This window comes from Benincasa hispida, chromosome 1, assembly GCF_009727055.1.
Source record: "Benincasa hispida cultivar B227 chromosome 1, ASM972705v1, whole genome shotgun sequence".
NCBI lineage: Eukaryota > Viridiplantae > Streptophyta > Magnoliopsida > Cucurbitales > Cucurbitaceae > Benincasa > Benincasa hispida.
The window spans coordinates 38,593,209-38,605,078 of NC_052349.1; the positions used below are offsets into that span (position 1 = coordinate 38,593,209).

At 27.6% G+C, this 11,870-nt stretch overlaps 1 protein-coding gene across 1 annotated transcript; it reads right to left on the reverse strand.

The window, feature by feature from the left end:
* Nucleotides 1–2,100: 2,100 nt before the first annotated feature.
* Nucleotides 2,101–7,210, reverse strand: LOC120092546. Its single transcript, XM_039050667.1, has 2 exons — nt 6,725–7,210; nt 2,101–2,292 (listed from the first exon to the last, which is right to left on the reverse strand). The coding sequence occupies exons 1-2, from the start codon at nt 7,119–7,121 to the stop codon at nt 2,195–2,197; spliced, it is 495 nt and encodes a 164-aa protein (XP_038906595.1). The 5' UTR covers nt 7,122–7,210; the 3' UTR covers nt 2,101–2,194.
* Nucleotides 7,211–11,870: the final 4,660 nt, after the last annotated feature.

Below are 11,870 nucleotides of genomic sequence, written 5' to 3' on the forward strand. Positions count from 1 at the left end.
CTAGATCTACACACGACAGACTCTTCACCCACGATCGATGGACGAATGGCATGGGTTTGGAAGAGAGGAGTGAGAAAGAAGAGGGTCTGAAGAGGGAAGTGTGAGAATGAGAGGAAAAAGAAAATAGGGGGAGAGTGAAGAGGGAAAAATTAAGTGGGTCTTTAATGTTGGTTTAAAATCGACATTAAAGGTACCCCTACAATGTCGGTTTAAAACCGACATTAAAGATCCGTTTTTTAAAAAAAAAACAAAACCGAGAGTATACATTTGATTTCACTTTTTTTAATCGACATTAAAGCCCAAAATTCTTTTAGTGCTAAGGTAGTGTCATGCTTCATGCAATGTTCATTGATTACTAATATATAAATTTTATATAGACAAGTAATGAACTAAGCTATAGCATACACTCCATACATACATACAACCTTATATCATAACAATTATAATATAAATGATGCATGGCTATGCTATAATGCATACATATATTACCATACATACATACAACCTTATATCATAACAATTATAATATAAATGATGCATGGCTATGCTATAATGCATGCATACATTATAACTCTTATATTATATGATGCATGAGCATGTTTTAAGTAATTTAAATCATGCATACTAATATATTATAACTCTTATAATATAAAATGATGCATGGCTATGCTATAATGCATGCATATATTATAACTCTTATATTATATGATGCATAAGCATGTTTTAAGTAATTTAAATCATGCATACTAATATATTATAACTCTTATAATATAAAATGATGCGTGAAGAAAAATGCATAACTTATGGTGGGTTTTAAAACTATATGACATACATTATGGTATATATAATAAACATACATGACATGCATATATAAATAAAGTTGATGGACCAGGATAGTAAATCTCAAAAACTGGAAAAAATAGGCTAATCTATTACAAAAGTTTGAGTCAACCGATTCAGAATAGGTGAACCGGGTCTTGAACCTTTGAAGCCTTGCAGCTTGATCGTGTAGCAAATCCCTTGATCGTCAAGCAACAAGCGTTGAGTGTAAATGATCGTGTAGCTTTGGACTATGCAATGAGCATGAAAGTCCACGCGATCGTGTAGTGTGCTTCGAGTAACATATGCCATGCGATCGTGTAGCTAAAAACTATGCGATGAGCATGATAGTCTACACGATCGAGTAGCATGCATCGAGTATCGTATACTATGCAATCGTATAGCTACTGACTATCTAATGTGCATGATAGTTTACACGATCGTTTAGCATGCATGCATTGCGTCGAGTATCAAATAACGCGCGATCGTTTACCCCTCGTTCGCCTAGCGATCATGCAACCAATGCAACACGATCAAGTAGACAACTCTACACGATTGTGTAGCATTAGCTAATGCGATCATTTAGCAGATGCTACATGATCGTATAGAAAATTCTAAACGAATGCATAGCTAAATCTAAACGATCGTTTAGCTCAAGCTACACGATGCAATCACTGTTTCGTCTTCTCCATCGAAATGAACTACAACCTTTGCGTCTGTTCCCTCACGAACGACTTAAAAAACAAAACGAATACAGACTCGATTGCAAGAATTTATGTCCAAAAACACAGGGCGTCTTTACAAATTAACTTTTGTAATTTTAAACGAAAGCGAAAACAAAGACAACTATCCCGAAATTATTTATCAACAAACCATCCACATATATTTAACGATTAAACGCAATGTAGAAACTTAAGACCCACCAAACTGTAAAAGATTCAATACAACAAATGAAATTTGAAAATAGAATACAACCTAGCTCTGATACCAATTGAAGGAACTCATTTTATAGAGAACCTATACAGAAGCATGTCGTCCAAATCCCATTTCGATTGAAACAAATATTTACAGTAAAACAGACAGATTATGCACTTTAACTAAATTACAATATGCTTTCTAACAATAAACAAGGTCCAAGAGATTATACCTTTGAAGAACTCTTCTTCGCGTTAATCTCTCGAACTGCACGAACACTTTGAACAAGCACGAACTCTCCACGAACAACAGTAAGTCTCGAACCAAAAGAGAGGATACTACCACTTGGTTACCTTGGTATTCTCGGGGTGAGAACCCAGGAGTTGTGGGCTCTGGGTATTTTGATTAGGAGGGAGTTTGAGGTTTGGAAGAGGAAGACGAATTAATGAAGAACGAGCTATCACATAGAGTTTTCTTCAATCGTGTAGAGAAAAGAGTCTATTGCATAGGCTCTCAACCAAATCGTGTAGTCTAGCCTCATATTGTGTAACACTGAATCTGGAAAAAAAAAAATAAAATCATATTTAATTTATCCCAATTTGCCACAAAAAACTGATTAACTTCCTATTAAGGTGGTTAGAAAGAAAAGGGAATTAATTATCAAATAATTAACAATTATAGATAAATATGATAACCAACTTATCATATTATATTTATAACCTATAGCTTTAATATTGCATCATAAACAATATAAACTATAGTTCTTTTTCTCTATTTTATGGCATTTAATATAAATCATATTTATATTAAATTTAATAACTATAAATCTTATTCATAGAAAATATATTTGAATCACATTCAAATATTTGTTCCTCCAATTAAGATATAATGTATCATATACATTATGTCAATTATATCATATATAATTGAATCTATTTAATTATATCATATATAATTAAATTCCCTCCTATTAATTTGAACATATCAAATTAACCTAAAAACTGATTCTCAACTAAATTTTTTTGAGCTACCGAGGAGACCTTATGAACCTTTAGCTTGAAGCTCCAACGGTACATAAATAAATAATTAAACTCTTTAATCACATTATCCACCATTCGTTAACTATCGGGCACTCCACTAAAGACTGACAACTGCACTCTTCTCGCTACAGATTATTTCTGTGTCCATCGAATATAACCAATTAACAATACGATGACCTTTCATAAATTGCTCGTAAGTATAGCTGGGCAAAATTACCATTTTGCCCCCGTAGTTACGTCAACTTCTTAAGTATCACTAATTCCTCTAATGAACAATAGATCATAGTCCCACTATGACTAAACCCCTCTCAGGCCAGGAGAGGGTATGACACCACATTTTTCAAAACTAGGAATCAGCCCTTAAGGGAGAAATTTATCTACTTACCCCTACTTCGGGAAGGAGTGAATTAAATCTTGTGTAGCTGAGTTCCCAGCTCCTAAATCAGAAAAATCCCAAAAATGGTAGGTTTGTTGAGTTGGCAACCCGGTAGAATACCCATACAAATCAAAGGACCACCCTCATAGGCAGAAGTTCACAACTCACTCAGGATTAAGGTCATGTTACCTATGGTCATCCTAGTGAAATGAAAATCTCTATTATGAACGACATTATATAATGAGGCTAAAAATTTTGTGGTCCAATCTGATACAAACTCCTTTATATAGAATATCCCCGCTCGTATAACTAATATATGAATGATCAGATCAAATCATTTGTAGCAATTTACAACATTTGTAACATCTACAAAGCGGCCATACTCGTAGTATCACCAGGATAAGGTACCCAGCTTTATCCATATACTACAGACCATTTAGGTTATCACTTAAACATGATCCATCTGTATGTCTCTACAAACATGTTTAAGTTACAACGATAAACTTGGATGTTAGTTTATTGGTTTGTGGTTAATGCAATTAAAATATCATATATTTTATAGACAAAGTGAATAAAATATCAAATCTTAATAATCACAAAAATGTTTGTTCATACAAGGTTTACAAACTATAGGACCTTACGAGATTTAGGACATCAACCCCAACAGGAATTTCATACCTCCAACCTTTTTTTTTTTTTTTTTTTTTTTTTTTGTGCTTTCAATGGCCTTTTTGGACATTTTTTATGGGCTAAAGGTAAATTTTTCTATATTTTTGATTAATTTTAAGTTTTGCATGCTTGCAATATTTTTGTCTCATTTTTCCATAGATGCAAGGAGTCCTAAAATTTATCATATTTTCCAACTATGCCTTGACAATGGTATGATACGAGCTATAAAATCTATCCCTTCATTTTTTATATAGCATATTAAACTTTACGCCAAAATGAGGATAGTTCAAGTAGTATGAACTTTACTATCGACCTCAAGGTCATAAGCTTGAAGTATCTGTTAGATTTAATTTAAATTAGATAATATAATAGTACATTATCTGCTCTTTAATCTTTTATAAGCTTTTCATTTTATTGGATTTATTAAGTAAAAGGTAATTTCTCTAATTAAATACCCTAATGGGAGGTATACGTCTATATAAAGATAAAATCCTATAGATTAGTCATCTCTCTGTATTTCTTTGCATCAAGAAGATCTAATCAAGTTGTAAAGAAAGGCCAAGAGAGAGAAACACAATTTCTTATAAGATCAATATCATACATAGCTCTAGGTATGACACTTTAACAACTCAAGCTATTGTGAAAATTATATTCATGTTATTGTGAAAATCATCTAATTCGAACATCATGAGTTTTATTGATTTATACAATATTAGAGTTTTATTGGATGATCATATGAACGTTCAGACTTACATTCTCCATCCCCACATAGTATAGCTACACACTAAACTTTGTCCCAAATAATAATAATAATAAATAAACCATTAAAATTATGTCAGCCACGCCTTGGGAAAAAAATTACATATATGAAATTACCCCTATAAAGTCTAAATTTAAAAAATAGGAACAATTAAGTAACCATCATTATGACTCCATTAAAAGTCATTTGGAAAATGTACAAAGTAAATTTCAATGAAAATAATTATTATCATTCATAAAATCCCGTGGACTAATTTTTGCCACTTCTTTTACAATTATATTAATACATATTAGTTTGAGTTAGGATAGATAAAATTCAAATAGAAAGAGAATAAATCATCTGTAATGTATATTATGAACATATACAAATAGCCTATATATTTAAGAAGGCCAGAAGTTATATATATATATATTTTTTTTTTAAAAAAAAAAAGGCTAAGAAGTTTGCATGAGATTTTTTTTTTTTGAAAAAAAAATTGAATCAAGTAAAAATAATTATTGTCTTTTTTAAAATTTATACCAAGTCAAAGGAGATAAATTGATTTTTCCCTAAAAAAAAGTAATGGTGGGAAGTTAAATAAACCACATTAAAAAGTTTTGTTAGAAAACTTTTCTCTCAATCTCTCTCCAAACAGAAATTAATTTGCAAATCCATCAAGATATATTTATTTATTATTCAATTATTTTATAGACTCAAGATAATTCTTAAATGCTCAATCAACTTTAACTCAGATCGTATAGATTGAATTGTGTTTGAAAACATGAAAACAATATAAGTTGGACTTGTTCACTAGTCCATTTAAAATAACCTAACGCAAATTTATTATATACAATTTTCTATACATGTACTTATGTTAATTTTGTCATATTTTTTTTTTAATTATTTGTTATCAAGCAACTCTTAAAACCAATTTTTTAACACTTCAAACAAGAAAAAAAAGTGATAATATAAATTTAAATTAAGTTGTTGATATTGATTAATATCCAAAAATAATTAAATAAAATTTTTACAAATATTAAAATTTTACTTTATTAAAGAGACATTTTCCCATATAGAAAAAATATCAAACTATTTATAAAAATAGCAAAAGAAAAATATTGATAGACTTCTATCCTGTTTATCATTAATAGATATTCTACTATTAGTGATAGACTTCGAACACTGATAGACTTTTATCGGCTTCTATAAAAGAATATTAAATTTTTGTTATTTTGTGTAAATAATTTTCTTTATTTTTTTATTTTTGAAAATTTTTCTTTTTTAAAAACAAAAATGTAAATAAATTATCAAAATAGGCTTATAAAGGTTGTTTTAATTGAAGAAACTTACAATGGTCTAGAAAAATGTTTAAATCCAACCCTCCTACGAGTATTCGAAAGTAGTTTGAAAGTACATTAATATATAAAATTTCCATTTATGAGGGTGAATCAACATAAAAAAAAAAAGTAACAAAAAATTCTTAATGGGGTTATAATATAAATAAGAAATATTTTAACCCGGGTAAAAAAGTTTATTTTTATAAATTAAATATTTGTGTTTTTAAAAAGAACATTTTATAATCTTTTTAAAAATATCTAATGATCTTTCAACATCTTGGACCTCCATCCCAGAGTTATTATTGGGTAGTCGTGAGAAATTAAATTATAAAGTAAGGTTTAGTTTCGTAATCCTTTTATTTTTTGTTTTTTTTTTAAATTGAATCTATAAACATTATTTCTATCTTCAAATCTATGATTTATTTTTAAAAAATCAAATCAAATTTTGAGGGTTAATATATTTTTAAAATTTGGCTAAATATTCAATATTAGAGTTAAAAATGCAAATCAGGATAAAATATTGGACGAAATAGATCTAATTTTAAAAAACAAAAATAATAAAAAAAAAAAAACAAATCGAAGCTTAAAAGCGTCCGGCTTAAAAAACCAGTCCAATGGAATGAAAAATGATTAAAGTAAATGAAACTAGAGAGTTGAGAGTGAACGAAGTTTCATCAATGGAAACAAACGAAAATCCACGAAGAAAGAGCGCAGTCGGAGAAAAAGAAGAATTAAATCACCAAAAATTCTCATAACCAACAGATTAATTATTTGAATTCCCTCTTTGAATCACACAACAAATTTCCATCAGAATCATAATCAATTTTACCAGAAAATTCCAACGGACGACATCGTTCACCTCTAATAATCGTTTTCCTCCAAACCTCTTCTTCATCTTCTTCTTCATCGTCACCACTCAAATTACAACTACCTCTTCTTTCTTCTTCGTCTTCTTCATCGGCCGCCTCCACTTTTCTCCACGAAATCATCTTCGCCATTGAAATCGCTCTAGAACTGATGTTACTGTTCATCTTCGACACGAAATTCCTCCGCTGCTGCGACTTGTTCGATTTTCTGGAAGAAGTGCAGAGGAAAACCACGAGAGCGAAGATCGAGAGGACTGCGATTGAAGAGATGAGAAATGAGAAATTTGTTGAGGAAAATGGAAGAAGATGATGATGATGATGATGAGAAGGATTTGAAATGCTTGGGAACAGTCTGGCCATGGCGGACGGAGGAGGAAGAGGGGAACAAATGGTTGGTTTGTGGGAAGCAAATTGGGAGCTGTTCTGTTGTAGAGGTTTTTATGCTCCACTCAATTTATCCCCGCGATTCGGTCACTCCATAAGTCCGTAAATAAAAAGATATTTTTACCTCACCTTAAATTTCCTTTTTATCTCTACACTTTTACCCTTTTTCACCTTTGATCCTTTTCTTTCGAAAAATTATTTCAAATGACGAAAGTGTTTAAAATATTTATAAATAAAATAAAATTTAAGAATCTATCAATGATAGATATTGATAGACACCGATAAAAGTTTATTAGTGTTTATCAGTATCTATCGTTGATAGATTTTGAAATTTTGCTATATTTATAAATATTTTGGTTCATTCTGCTATATTTGAAAACAACTTTTTTTTCTTTCTCTTGGTTAATATTACATTTAGGCCATGCTTATAGAAGTAATAAACCAATGATAATTTGAAAAAGTAGGTTCCATTTGATTATGTTTGGTATTGTTTATTTATGTTTCGTACCCATATTGACATCTATGGCCGACTTTCAAATCTGTAATAAAAAAAGAACATAAATTGATGGATAAACGAAGGGTGTTCAATCTAATTGCATTTGAAAATTACATCGATAATGTTACTATTACAGTTACAGTTACTATTATTGTTACTGCTATAACATGGAAATTATGAATTTGTCATATTTACTATCACCATTACCGTTTGACTTTAAATGATAATAGTAATAATAAATGTGACAGATTCATAATTCTAAGTAAACGTGATTAAAATCAATCCAATTAAGTTTGTAATTATGGTATATTACAATTGATGTACCAATAAAATCTCATTACGATTACATTGATTATTATTAGGATCGGTAGATGTGGCCTTATTTTATTTTTAACAACCTAACCTAACAATGTAGTCTTAAATGTTATAGGATTTTCAACCACACATATACATTAATTAGATAGGAAAATATAATAATATGTGGAATCCAAAATAAGACAAGCTTATGGGTTGAAATTAAAATGGTATAAACTTCACAATTTTATGGAATGAAATGAGATTTAAACTTATGATTGTTTTTAAACTTTAAAAATTATTAAGTTATTGAAGATTCAACTTTCAAGTTGTGACTAATATGACTAGAGAAAATTCAAAATTTTATAAAATAAATCCATCTATTAAGTGTAATTCTAAAATTTGTCTAATAAAAATTTAATGATTAATTTTAAGAATTAAATTTGTAATTTAACCTAAATTTATTATCATGGTGGTTTTTGGTTATTACTCTTTTTATTTTCGACCTTTTACAATATTTGAGATGAGCTTTGACCAGATATAAAAAACTACTGTTTGTTTTATGGATGTTTGGGTCCTGTTTGATAATTATTTGTTTCTTAAAAAAAAAAAAAACTTGTCTTCTCACAATTTCTTTATCTTATCTTTACTAAGTACACATTTGAATTGTTAACCAAATTTTAAAATAAAACAAAACAACCAAAACAAGTTTTTAAAACTTACTATTTTTCGAATTTGGGATTAAAGTTTAAAAACATTCCTAAAAGGCAGGCAATAAAATAAAAAAAAATCGATAGTGAAACTAGTGAATATAAGTTGAATGTTCATAAACCAAAAACTAAAATTAACGTTCTCTTTGTTAACCATTTGATTTTTTGGTTTGTGAAAATTATTGTTTTTTTCTTACAAATTCTTTTTCATCTAACCATACACTTGAATTCTTTAGTCAAATTGCAAAAGCAAAAACAAATTTTTATAAGAGCAGTTTTCAAGTATAGCAAAACGAGTCAACTTATTTACAAATATAGTAAAATATCACTATCAATCAGTGATAAACATTGATAAACGAGATCTATCAGTGTCTATCATTGATAGATAGTGATAGATGATAATAATCTATTGCTATCTAAGTGACATTTTGCTATATTAAAAATACATCGAGCAGTTTTGTCATTTGAAACAATTACCTTATCTATAAACTACTTTTTGTAGTTTTCAAAACTTGATTTGGTTTTTGAAAACATGAAGTAAGATTAAAAAAAATACACAAAAATTACTAGGTAGTAGATAACAAAAAAAAAAAAAACAAATGATTATCAAACGAGACTCTGGGTGTTAAAGCTAGGTATTTATAATCAAAGACACAAATGCAGAGATTTCGATTCATTCATGTACCTTTCATGAACTCGGATGTTATAGTAACGATTCAGTCTTTGAATTTCAATTTATTATAATTTAGTCTCTATTTTTTTAATTTTATAATATTTTAATCCCTTAACTTTAGTATATGACCATCTAACGCCTAATATATAAAAAAATTCACAAAATTAGTTTTCAATAAAAGATAAATCAAAATTTAAAGCCTCAAAGTTGCCCTCGAAAGTTATACAACAGTTCATAAATATTCACTCTCCCAATTTTATATTTCCTGGGGATGCAAATTTTGGGTTAAGTGAATATTTGGAGTTTTCTAACATATTTTTAATTATTTAAAATTAATTTAATATTTAATTTTACACATTTAAGTACAATTTTTATATCGTCAAAATTAGGTTTGAGTTATTAAAATAATATTTTTAAAAATTAGAGAAATGTTTTTAACTCTTTTAGAACTACTCCCAAACATATCTTAAATTTGACCATGGTTTTTTAATAAAAATATCATAATATTATATAATTAATATTATTGACTAGATATAATCCTAATACGTAAATATTTTTTTTTCAAAATTTAAGTTAAATTTTAATGGCTATATTAGTTGCTCTATATTAATGTAAATTAACCATCTACAAAGGTGTATTATATATTTATCAAAAGATGACAAATAATATTATTTTTCACTGAAAAAACGATAAGATGGTGGTGGTTGCCATTATTATTATTATTATAATTATTATATTAAAGTGATTCAGGTCAATTATGTATACTATGTTATTTTTATTTTTATTTGCACGAGAAATTAATTTTCTAAGGTTTCATAATGTGAATTGGTTGCTTACTGTTCTGAAGTCAATCAGCATTATTAACCATTGACCGATCAAGTAGAATATCCTTGTGGTTTTTAACTTTTAAGATAATTAAAAAAAAGATGAATAAAAGACAATTTTTTTTTTTTAATTTTAATTGTTTGTTGATTTTTCAATTAAAATAAAAATTTAAAAGTTATTACAAGCTAGTGATTTATTAAAATAAAAACCAATTTGAAGTTCTGAACATTCAATTTTAGTAAAATTGAATAAAAGTTTTGATTCTGAGATATTTACCTTAAATTTAAATACATATTGCAATTGTAATATTCTTTAGATTTTTTAAACATATTCCCATGTGTTTTTTTATTAACATAAAATTAATACAATTTACCAAGCCTTTGTTTTGATAACTTTTTTTATTTTATTTTTAGCTTTATATAGAAACTTATGAGTAGAAATAGTATTTATAATTTTAATTTACAAAATTAAGAATCTAGAATCAAATGCTTATCAAAGAGTCTTAAAGTTTCCGTGATTTTTGAGAAATTGATTGTTTTCTTACAATTTCTTTACAATAACTTACATTTTTCTTTATGAAAAAAATGTGAATTCTTAGTGAAATTCCATAATTAAAAACGAGTATTTTAAAGTCCCATTCGATAATTAATCACTTAATTTTTTATTTTTAAAAATTAAACTTATAAACATTATTTCTATTTATTGATTTTTTTTTTGTTTTATATGTTTTAGGAATGTTTTTAAAACTATGGTAATATTTGGAAACTAAAAGTTGGTTTAAAAAAATTTGTTATTGATTTTAAAAAATTGGTTAAGAATTTAGAATTTAATTAGGAAGATGTAACTATGGTAAAGAAGTAAGAAAACAAATTTAAAAAAAAAAAACCCAAATAACTAAGGGGTCTATTATTTTATATATTTTTTAAAACTTCACTTAAATTTTGAAAACGTTCCTAAAAAATTAATTTAAAAAAAATAAAGAAGTTTATAGGCAATAATAGTATTTAAAATCTTAATTTGAAAAATTTTCAAATGGAAAAATTAAATAGTAACGAATTGAGGCTGATTTTTCTTTTTTTTTTTTTTTCATTGAATAGGATGATGAATGATGATCGATAATAGAGCTGGTTAAATCGAAAATAATTGTGTGCAAGAAAAATCCCAGTTCAGATCTTGGATAGGAAAGAACAAGGGTGGAAAAACAAGGCTATTCCTCTAATAGAAATCTCGTAGAAGAATAATGGAGTGGTTATTTTCAAGTTTTCCATTATAAACCTATTTGTAGTATTATGATTTATAATCAAGCTTGGCATTATCTGATTTATATATGGTTATAGTATTATGATTTATAAACAATTAGGGTACATTGTAGATTGTAATTGGAGGTGATGTCAAGTAGGATTTGACCGTAGTTTACCCGCTGGAGAGTTGACTTTGACTAGTTGACTTGAGTCAGTCAATTTGGTTGCAATTATGGATCAGATGTTGAGCTTGTTGAATTCCATTCTAATCTCATCTTATACTTTCAATTTGGAAAATTAATATTAAAATATATTTCTATCCAACAATTAGGATCGTTATAATATTTTTTCAAACTTGTATTTTTTTTTACCAATTTAATTTATGTATTTTTAAAAAAAGATTATTACGATTTAAACAAGAAAATTATAGGATTTAAATATATAATTTATGGAAGATCGATTACCAACATAATATTAAATTTTTAT